The following is an 11,854-nucleotide window of genomic DNA, read 5'->3' as shown; positions in this document are numbered from 1 at the left end:
CATCCAAGAGCTAGATGCTGCTACATAACGTGTTTCTCACGTTGATCACCTGGGCTTGTTTTCCAGTGATTTTTTAAAATATTAAAAAACATTCATAAACTAGGTTTATTTTGTACCAGCTGTGTTTTAAATGCAAACCATTTAAGCTTGAGGTTATAAGAGTCTCTAGACTGCATGTAACATGTACCTGAACTGAATTATGAACCAATGTAGCCCAGTTGAAGATTTCTTAAAACTTAAGCTTTTAGTATTTTCAGTACAATTTTACTCAGACAACCAAATACACACCCCAAATGGCCTTCATCCCTGAACAAACACCACAAAGTCGTGCATATTGAATAAAGCAATCTACATTTATTTGTACAACTTTGCCAAGATTGGAATGAGAGATAAATAGAAGGCACAACCATACGCTTTACAATACAAACTAAACCAGAAAAGTTTTCTGCATTTACAGTTTAAAAAAAATTCACAATTCCAGAGGAAACGTGTCTTGATGTCAAGTATGCCAGAGTTGAATGTTTTTAAAAAGTCCCACAGTAAAAGATTCTTCCAATGATAAAAACAAAAACGTTAAAAGAAAAAAGTTGAAGACTTACATCTATTGTATTAGTCCACTCCTGATCTTAACAGCACAGCAGTTCTGCACAGGAACTGATAACTTGCTCCAGTTTACAGCATTGCAGCTTATTATCAACCATTTAGTGATCACACAGGTTCCGTTCCAAATACAGATAGCACTGTGTTCCCTTTACCAAATAGGAGAACACTATGCCAAGTAGATAGAGTGCTTTAAAAATTGCTGAGTGCTACATTACAAGTTTTTCCGAAGATGGATGTCTGTGCAAAACAAAAAGCAACCTGGTTTCCAATTTAAAAAATATGCACCAAATTTCAAGGGCCAACACGTTCCTGGAGCAGCTGGGAGGCAGCAGGTACTAAAATCCAGTTCATAGCTGTTAGTCACCCCGATCCACTGGAGTCAGAATCTGTCTTCAAATCAAGATTCTGGTTTTAAAATCCGTTTTGCTTAAACAAATAAACATTTCAGACAGGATGTTTCGTGGGACGACGACTACTACACAAGTCGAGAACAAAAGAAAAGGCCATTTTCTGTACTGAAAAAATGATAATCTGTACAGGTCGAAATCACATTCCAAAAACAAAGCTGAATCACAAGAGCATGAGAGAGAACATCTGTACCATCAGCTCACACCAACAGCTAGTGAGGGTACTTTCAGTGGCGTGGTCCTGAGAACCGAGGCTCTCCTTGTCCACCTCCTCTTCCAGCTCCTGGTCCGGGTTTCTGCGTTAGTCCTCCTCTGGACAGACCGCCCCGGCCTTCCCGATCACGCATCATTCCACCACCAAGCCCACCACGGGGTCCACCAGGTCCTCTTGGTCTATTTTCTCGGCGGTCATCACCCCTACGTTCACCTTCACGAATAGGCCGGGTTTTCTTCTCCTCCACGTTTAGTCGGAGCTCTCCTCGGAACTTAATGGGCTGTAGAGGAGGAGAGGACAAAAAAGTAGTTTGAGAAAAATGCTTCAATTAATTTTGTACATATGTAGCTCTGAATTTACACTAACAAAATATGTACACATTCTTATATAACTGCGAAATACTGAATCTTCAACCAGATTCAATGCAGCAGTAAAGACATAGGTTTCAGAATAACAATGTATTTTCTAATCAATTTCTTGCAAATAAAAACCAGATTTGCTGGGTTTTAATAATCAAAATTATATTCCCTTGTTGAAATCAAAGTCTTAACTTATCAAAACAGGATATATTACCTTCAACTTTTTCATATTTCATGATGAATGATAATTAAGAAATTTAAAAACAAACATTGTACTGGTAGGGTACTGAAGGAGGAAAAACTCAAGCCACATTAATCACAAAATATGAAACATTCAACAAAATGGACAAACAGCTTACCTTCCTGGAATACAAAAAAAACTGTTCTTTATTACATATTACCTTGCTGCTCAAGATTTTCTGAACTGGCTCTGGATCATCAAAAACCACAAATCCAAAATTGGGCAGCTTTCCACCACTACTCTTGGTGTTAATACGGAGTTCCACCACGTTGCCATACCCTGCAAAAGAAGAGTTGACAGAGTGATGCCCAAAACAGTTTGTACTTTATTATGCATGTCAAAATTCAATACGTTCATTTCCCCAAATAGGTGACGACCTACACTCCCGTGGGTGGTGCAGATTAACTATAATAAACTGAGTTACACACCTAGTTTCTACAAGCAACTGTTTACAGCCTCGAATAAATAGATTTCAGCATTAAACTCCATTTAATTCTGTATATTCTATCAAGATGATTTATTTCATGGTAAACAATCTAAACGCAGCAAGTAATACATTAAAGATGGTAGGATCACTCAAAACAAGTTTATATTGCAAAAATGTTGTTATTTTGTTCCTTTCGATAGATAAGTTTTTTTGAAATTCTAATAAATGTAAAGTTAAAACAACAGTGAAGCTATCCCCTTCAGAAATTTATTTTCCAAGGCTTAAAAACAGAAAATAATAGTAGGCTATTCAACTCATCGAGCCTTCTCCACCATGCAATACAATCATGGTTGATCGTCTAACTAACGCCATACTCCTGCTCTCTTCCCACAACCATTGACACCTTTAATGTCTATTCCTTTCTTAATTATATTCAGTGACTTGGCCTCCACAACCTGGAGGTGTAGAATTCCAGTTTCACCATCCTGTGAATGAAGACATTTTTTCTCAGCTCTATCCAAAACCATATAGCCATTGCCCCAGACAACTCCTTGCATTCAGTCTATCCAGCCCTGTCAGAATTTGATTCGTCTCAATGAGACTGCATCTCATTTCTCTAAATGTCAGTGAATACAGGCCTAGTTGATCCACCTTATTAACATATGACAAACATACTATCCCAGCCATATCTCAATCAAATATTTTATACCACTACCCAAGAACTAGAGTCTGATCCTGTTTTTTTCTCCTAAGCTTCCTTAAGCTAAGCACTGGTAGCTACACTTAGAGAATCAGCAGCAATGAACAATCTTATACCTGAAGCAGTCATATACACACCAACACTTCTCAAACTATAGCATAATGGACAAGGATTTTCTGTCAATTTTAAAATGTATGCTCTCTATTTTGTAAACTTGCAATAAGGAGGCTGGTATAATTGCAATATTTAAGAGTCATTTGGATGGGTATATGAATAGGAAGGGTTTTGGGGGGGGGGGAAGAAAGAGATATGGGCCAGGTGCTGGCACGTGGGACTATTTTGGGTTGGGACATCTGGTCAGCATGGATGGGTTGGACCGAAGGGTCTGTTTCCATGCTGTACATCTCTATGACTCGAAGTACAGAAGAGTGCAAGCACATATTCCTGAAGAGGCCAGTAATGCTCAGACAGTAATTGAAGGAATAATAAAACTGAAGCAAATAAAAGCAAAATATTATGAATGCTGGAATTTAAACAAAAACAGAGCTGGAGAAACTCAGCAGGTCTGGCACATTTCAGGAAAGAAAAACAGCTAATGTTTCAAATCTGATTTGACTCCCTTCGGAAAACAAAAAAAATAAGAGCTCTCTATAAAGTGGTTTCGTTGGTGGCTTTACAGTAATGCACAATTTACCAAATAGTTAATACATAACACAAGAGTCATTGGACTAGAGTATATTGTTTTAAACCAATGGACTAGAAAGTTCCAGATACCACCTTCAGCAGATGTGGTTTCAACTAATCTCAACAAGTACAACAACTGCAGTGATAACTGCCCTGCATATTCATATCCTAAAAGATCCATTAAGGCCAGAATCAGCCTCAATACAATGCCCTAACATGTAGCAGGGTAGTAATGACACTTAAAGAACAGCCAACTATGTACAGAATTATGGTGAGTGGCACAATATACCTTCAGCAATTGTGTACCTAAAGGAAGCTCAAAACAAGGAAAAATGAATTCACACATTATTAAAAAGAATGCAATCTTATCCTAACGCTCAGAATACAACATTGTGTAAATTACAAAAGAAAACTGCTAAAATGTATTGAGATTTTAAGGAGCAGCAGCGCTTCTGAACAAGTTGCAGTAAACTAGAGAAAAAAAATTCAACAAACCTGTGAAAAATTCTTTCAGCTCTGTTTCATCAATATCATGAGGCAGGTTCCCGACAAATAACTGATGACTGTCTGGGTATCGGATTGCGCGTCGTGTCTCTGTATCCCCTGGTTCATTTTCACTCCGACCTGAAACAAAGAAACCTACTTTCAAAAAGGGCTAGCATATTCCCGAAACTAATTTCAAAAGCATTTTAAATCAAAAATTAACGATTAGGATGTTCTTAAAAGGTCCTGCAAATACCATATATTTAATGAAGATTGCAAACCTGTACAAACTAGCCACACTTTTTTATCATCTAAAGTCAGTTAACAAAGTCAATTCACCAAATTAAGGTTTGAAATGACAAAATGCACTACCTCCCAACATATAACTGCATTGCTGTTGAATCAAATCCAATATTTAATTGAACGGTGATTTATTTCAGATTATTCAAGCCCTTGTTTTTCACACCAATATAAAACACCCCCCAATGACTCCCCAAAATTATCTTCAGAGAAAACTCAATGTCATCTCATTGATCAACTCTGCCAACTCCCATAGCTCAGCTTCTTCTTTATTCCTTCACCTAATCCACACGGGTTAAAAAGTGTACACATCATTTTTCTGTAATAAATGACTCAAATTTTATTTTTTTAAAAAGTGCCTCAAGATAATCATTTTGGAGCAATTCAGGCTGAAGTCATAAACCTAGGGAATTCTGAATCTCAACTTATACAACAGTCCTGAGGGATATATTGTAGGCCCAAACAAGGAGGAGGGATTTCTAATAGGAAACAGCTACAGTAAGCTACACAGTAAGCTATACAGTTTAGCCATGGATCCTTCTACTTGTTCCTAAACTCTCCAGATTAAAGTCAGTCAGTCAATATTGTGCAGTATGTGAAATAGAAACCCAAAAGCTCTTTAAAGTTTGATTTATTTTTGTAATCAATTCTCAAAAAGTGTAGGACTGTACTTTCCAAACCTTTTCCCACACGTGATCTCAGTTTAATGCTTCAGACTTCTCTTCACCGCAAAATCACAATTATGGAGGAGGTGAGCGCTATGGGAGCTGCTGAGTAGTAGATGCAATGGGCTCACAGTGTCAAAGGCTAGGGAAGAGAGGATCAATTTTTTTTTGAGCTGGAGGCTTGAGTGGGAATGTGGACAAACTAGGTGCTACATATTGAGATATTTGATACAAAGGCAGGGTTTCTCAAACATGAAGCTAATGCTTTCCTTTTTGCAGCAGCAACCCATGAATATATAAAAACCGTGAATATATATTAAGCCTTTGAAGAAGCCTCACAAAAATCAGTCTATGCTTATAAATAACCACTGCTGCTCCAAATGTCCCAACCCAAAAATTTCATTAGGGGCGAAGGAGGAACTCAGTAGGGTCTGTTTGGACAGCAAGTTTAAAGTAACATTATTTCAATTTACCTGTTGACTTTTATATAGATGAGATGGTTGTCACTGTGCATCTTGTAGCATGTAGGTGGTTAACATTTAGGCTAGCAGATTAGGCACCAAGGAAGCACATTGCTTTGCACAGGGTAGTGTCCAACTTTACTATTGCAATTGCACCTATCCAAGAAAATAGACTAAATTCCATTTTGATGGTGTTAAATGTGAAGGACCCATCACCAACAACCAGAATCTAATCTGCTGTAGTTGGCATAGTTGAAATTCTGGTCAACGGTAAACCACAGATTGTTAGGTGACTCAAGAAATGCTAATCCCATTGAATGTCAAGTCGGTGTTCAGTTATTATGGGAGAGGTCTGCTGACATCAGAAAACTAGGTAGATTGAGTCTACAGACCCTGTATTAAAGTTTACAGCCTGAGAAGGGATCTCATTCAAGTGCACAAAGCTTTTGACAGGGCTGGACAGACTGGATACAGGGATGATTTTTGCCCTGGTCAGGGGAACTAGAACAAGAGAACACAATCACAGCATAGGCCATAAGCAGTAGGCCATTTTGGACTCAGAGGGGAAATTTCTTCAGTGAATGGCAAACCTGTGGCATTCTCTACCACAGAGGCTGTGGAGGCCAAGTAAGTAAATCTATTTTAAGAGAGAGATTTTTAGAAGCTGAAAAAGGTGTAAAGGGGAATGGAGAGCAGAGATTACAGTGTTGAGAGAGAAGATCAGCCATGATCTAACCATCACATTCAATGACATTACCTTCATTGAATCCCCCTATATCTTGGGGATTATCACTGACAAGAAACTGAACCAAACTAGCCATATAAACACTAGCTACAAGACCAGGTCAGAGGCAATGAATCCTACAGTAACTCATTCCAGATTCCACAAAGCCTCCTCACAATTTAAGTCAGGAATGTGATGGAATACTTCCCTTTTCTTGGATGAGTGCAGCTCCAACACGCACATTCACATTCCCTCCTATCAACTCTCTCACAGTAACGTGCACCATTTGCAAGATACATCATAAAAATTCACCAAAGCTCCTTTAACAGTATTTCTAAACTCACATCCACTCCCATGTAGAAATCTTAGAATCCCATTAAAGGATATGAAATTATAGATATCTCTGAACACTATCAGCAATTTAGCATGGCCAATTCACCTCACCTGCACATCTTTGGATAGTGGGAGGAAACCGGAGCACTTGTAGGAAACCCACACAGATACAGGAAGAATGCGCAAGGCTGGAATTGAACCGGAATCCCTGGTATTGTGAGGCAGCAATGCTAACCACTGAGCCACCATGCCGCTCCAGAAGGGTAGAGGATACAAGGAAACATCACCACATGAAAGTTGCCCTCCAAATCACTCACTAGTTTGGCTTGGAAATATATCCTTTAGTGTTAGTTGCTCAAATCTTAGAACTCCTATCCTGGAACTGTCACACTGGTCAAAACACTGCTTTGTTGTTAAGGTCAATCAGTTTCACTTGATTTTTGGTGTGCATTTTTTTTTTTAAATCTTATGACTGGTCAACAGCTTTACTAGGCTCAGCAACCAAGTCATTGCGGCAATACACAAACTGAGCATTAGTAATCATGTTATGAACAAGGACACACCAAGTCCTCCTGACAGCACTGTTGATGACTCCTTCCATCACTCTGTTGTCGAATGGGAGTAAGGCAATTGGTCATTCATTTGTCTCACTCTATTTCAGAAATATCAAAGCAATCCAGCACATTAACAGTACATGCCAGGGTCATGGGTGCCCTGGATCAGTTTAGCAAAAGGTTCGACAGCAGAAATCTTCAGTACTATGCAGAGGACACTCGATTATCCGAATATCAATTATTGGAATATCCGAAGGAGATCTCAAAGTCCCAATAGAAAGATTATATCGAAGACACGTTTCCAACACTGATCGTGTCTTTTGTTTACAGTGATTAAAAGTGAACTCGGCTGACTGAAATGCTACCGAGGACAATCCTGGACTGATGGAAAACCAGACACCATCTCCAAATAACTGACCTCCCGCCCTCCCTCTCCCACCCACCCCCAAAGACTTTCCCTGGAGTTCTACACAGGTTAGAAACATCAGTAAAACCTTGGCCATGACAGTACACTCAGACATATCTTGTTATCAACTGTGTAATTTTAATAGGCTGAAAACTGGCACAACTAGTGATCGAGAGCCCTCAAAGGATTACCCTCTTCAGGCATTTAGCCAAAGACTGATGAAAAAGTTCAGCCTAAATTGTTTACACTCACACAATGAACTTCACCACCATTAAGTATTATGGTGTCATGGAGCTACGTCCTTCCATTAATTTCCTTAACAATTTACAGTCAACCATTGAGATGACGTGCTGATTACGTAATCACTTACCCGGCTATAGCCTGGTGCTTTTCCTTACCATCTTTTAAGTAGTTAAGTGTCGATTCAGAGTTGACACTTCATCCTGTCAAACACCTAGTACTACTCCCAACATGTTCCTCTACATATCTCACTGAAGCAGAAGTCGCTATCTGACTGGATGGTGATAATCTAGGAATACTCAAGTCATGACATGGCTGGGTGAAACGTGAATGCTCATGCTATTACAGATAAAAACTGCAGTCCATATGCCTTCAGGCCAAGATCAAATGTTTACAGCTTTCTCAGGGGTAAGTTAACATGAAACCACTCACAGCTAAATCATTAAGATAGCACTAGTCACTCAAAATGCACAGTACAGGTCATCTTTCCAGATGTCAACCTACTTCAGTTGTTGGTATTTTGAGATTGGTTAAAACGGTCACCTCCTCAAAAACTTTGTTTCCATTACCAATCACTAAAACAATATCATATGCCTCAAGTTACAAAAAAAAAGTTAATATTTTAAAGTCAGGATAAAAGGAGCCAGGGTACCAAAACCAACCATTCTGATTCTCCAGTTTAATGTAATAAAATAAATTTCAGCATAAACACTATCTGGCTTTTAAGACTGCTGTAATAAAAAGGTCAGTGCTTCAATTTCATCTTAAGAGCAAAATTTAATATGAAATGAAATTTAGCTTTACAGATTATAAATTAATCATATTGTTTAAAATAGATCAACTATTGTTCAGTCTTAACCAAAAACTGATACTGTGGTAGTGTACAATTATACTGCTATTGAAAGCCCATGCCATCTTTTAACAACACCCATGCCTCAAGTTGTTGAATCAGTTCTTCATCATTCCACCTACAAGGAGTTCAAGCAGATATGCTCTTATGTTTATTTTCTGACTACCTGTCATACAACTAGGTACACATTTGTCAGCTTGAGTTGGAACCTTCAAATACAGTCATGTTTTCGCATTACGTGGCAGATATCCAACTACTGCTAAAAGCGGTATTGCTATCATAACTTCTGGCATAACAACACTTTACCTGGTCTGGGGCCCCGAGGTGGCACACCTTGCCGTTCCCTAATGCGCTGATCACGAGGCCTTGGTGGTGGAATCTGAATTTCTGGTTTTGTCTCTGGTCGGGGCTATAAATAAGCAAAAAGAACTCTGCTCAGATTGAACTTCAAGAACAATCCTAGCAGTAAAATTTACAAAGATGCTGTAAGTGTTAAGCTTACACATTGAGGATTCAGTATTCGAAACTAATGGGATACGACATTAGCAACAGAGTGTGAAACAAAGAACATACAACACAGGAATAGGCCTTATGACCCACCAAGACTGCAAGATCACATGATGGCTTTCTGAACGAAAACCTTCCTGCCTCTACACAGTTGGGTATACCTCTCCTCCCTGTCTATTCAAACGTCACTTTACCTCAATCATTACTATTGTATCTGCCTCCACAACAACCACTGGCAGCGGATTCCAGACATCTATTATACTGTGTTTTAAAAAAACTCATCTCCTTTAAACTTACGCCTTTTTACCTTAAACTTGTGTAATTTAGTAATTGATATTTCTACCTTGGGAACAAGACTCTGACTATCCATGTCTTTCACTTTTGTAAACTTCCATTCAATCACCCCATATCTTTGGGCAATGGGCTGAGTGGCAGATGTTTAATTCAGATAAATACGAGGTGCTGTATTTTGGGAAAGCAAACCTTAGCAGGACTTATACACTGAATGATATGGTCCGAGGTAGTGTTGCTGAACAGAGACCTTGGAGTGCAGGTAGATAGGACAGTGAAGGCGGCATTTGGTATGCCATCCTTTATTGGTCAGAGTATTGAGTACAGGAGTTGGGAGGTCATGTTGCAGCTGTACAGGACATTGGTTAGGTCACTGTTGGAATATCGCGTGCAATTCTGGTCTTCTTCCTATCAGAAAAATGTTGTGAAACTTGAAAGGGTTCTGAAAAGATTTACAAGAATGTTGCCAGGGTTGCAGGATCTGAGCTACTGGGAGAGGCTGAACAGGCTGGGGCTGTTTTCCCTGAAGTGTCAGAGGCTGAGGGGTGACCTTATAGAGGTTTACAAAATTATGAGGGGCATAGATAGGGTAAATAGACAAAGTCTTTTCCATGGGGCCGGGGAGTCCAGAACCAGAGGCCATAGGTTTAGGGTGAGAGGGGAAAGATATAAAAAGAGACCTAAGGGGCAACTTTTTCACACAGACGGTGGTACGTTTATGGAATGAGCTGCCAGAGGATGTGGTGGAGGCTGGTACAATTGCAACATTTAAGAGGCATTTGGATGGGTTTATGAAGAGGAAGGGTTTGGAGGGTTTTGGACCGGGTGCTGGCAGGTGAGACTAGATTGGGTTGGGATATCTGGTTGGACCGAAGGGTCTGTTTTCATGCTATACATCTCTATGACTAAAATGAAAACAAACCAAGTTTAGTCAATCTCTCCTCACAGTTAAGTACTTCATTGCGTCATTAATTTGTACCGCATGGATATTCAGAGTTTTAAGCAGTGCAGAAAAAGGCCCTTTGGTCTATCATGTCCACACTAATCATCAAGTATCTATCTATCTATTCTAATTCATTTTTTCTCAATTCCCTATCATGGGATATGGGCATTAGAGATGATGCAGGCATGATGGATTTAATAGCCTCTATCTGCACCATAATAATTGTGATGCCAACACTTAGAACATAGAAGAATACAGCGCAGTACAGGCCCTTCGGCCCTCGATGTTGCGCCGATCCAAGCCCACCTAACCTACACTAGCCCACTATCCTCCATATGCCTATCCAATTCCCACTTAAATGCCCATAATGAGGGAGAGTCCACCACTGCTACTGGCAGGGCATTCCACGAACTCACGACTCGCTGAGTTTATATTTTGCACACTATAGTATTTCAAGTGCTCATGTTATACTAAAATGGCTTGGTGGTTCCTATCTCTAAATGGTGAAAAGGCACTAGGGAGACAGGAGGCAACCTACTCAAAGAATTCAAAGAATCTGCTCTGCTCTTATAGCCATACTATTCAAATGTACTGTCTTTTCAAGTTCAGTTTCAATGGTAACCTTTGCAGGACGTTGATACTGGGATGGGCATCCATTTAAAACGCTAAAGGCCGATAGTGTGATTCTATTGTTAGAAATGGTTAATTTCTTGACACCTGGATAACATAGATCAGAGTTATAGGGAAGTAGTAACTCCAAAGATGGCAGATAGATGGGTGACAGTGAGGGGGACTGGGAGGAAGCAGCCAGTGCAGGGACCCCCTGCGGCCGTTCCCCTCAAGAACAAGTATACCGTTTTGGATACTTGTGGGGGGGGGGGACTTACCAGGGGTAAGTAACGGGGCGCCCAGGCCTCTGGCACGGAGCCTGTCCCCATTACTCAAAGGGAAGGGTGGAGAAGAGCAGAGCAATACTAATTGGGGACTCAATAGTTCGGGGCACAGATAGGCGGTGTTGTGGGAACGAGAGAGACTCACGTCTGGTATGTTGCCTCCCAGGTGCAAGGGTACGTGACATCTCTGATCGTGTTTTCCGGGTCCTTAAGGGGGAGGGGGAGCAGCCCGAAGTCGAGGTCCATATTGGCACCAACGACATAGGTAGGAGGAGTGCCGAGGATGTTAGACAGGCTTTCAGGGAGCTAGGGTGGAAGCACAGAGTTAGAACGAACAGAGTTGTTGTCTCTGGTTTGTTACCCGTGCCACGTGATAGAAAGTCAAGGAATAGGGAGAGAGAACAGTTAAATGCGTGGCTACAGGGATGGTGCAGGAGGGAGGGATTCCGGTTTTTGGATAACTGGGGTTCTTTCTGGGGACGGTGGGACCTCTATAAACAGAATGGTCTACACCTGAACCTGAGGGGCACCAGTACCCTTGGCGGGAGGTTTGCTAGTGCTCTTTGGGG

At 40.3% G+C, this 11,854-nt stretch overlaps 1 protein-coding gene across 4 annotated transcripts in view; it reads right to left on the bottom strand.

Annotated features, from left to right (window-relative positions):
• Positions 1 to 334: 334 nt before the first annotated feature.
• Positions 335 to 11,854, bottom strand: part of g3bp1 (GTPase activating protein (SH3 domain) binding protein 1) — a 47,184-nt gene continuing 35,664 nt past the window's right edge. For all 4 annotated transcript variants that reach the window (XM_043703239.1, XM_043703241.1, XM_043703242.1 and 1 more), the window contains exons 9-12: positions 8,958 to 9,060; positions 4,131 to 4,259; positions 1,985 to 2,103; positions 335 to 1,504 (exon numbers count right to left, since the gene is read on the bottom strand). In XM_043703239.1, coding sequence (XP_043559174.1) covers positions 1,238 to 1,504; positions 1,985 to 2,103; positions 4,131 to 4,259; positions 8,958 to 9,060 — 618 coding nt within the window. In that variant the 3' untranslated portion in view covers positions 335 to 1,237. The remainder of the gene's footprint in view (positions 1,505 to 1,984; positions 2,104 to 4,130; positions 4,260 to 8,957; positions 9,061 to 11,854) is intronic.

Source organism: Chiloscyllium plagiosum, chromosome 14 (assembly GCF_004010195.1).
Source record: "Chiloscyllium plagiosum isolate BGI_BamShark_2017 chromosome 14, ASM401019v2, whole genome shotgun sequence".
NCBI classification, from domain to species: domain Eukaryota; kingdom Metazoa; phylum Chordata; class Chondrichthyes; order Orectolobiformes; family Hemiscylliidae; genus Chiloscyllium; species Chiloscyllium plagiosum.
The sequence above is the reverse complement of the archived record's forward strand: the minus strand, read 5'-3'. Positions and strand labels throughout refer to the sequence as shown.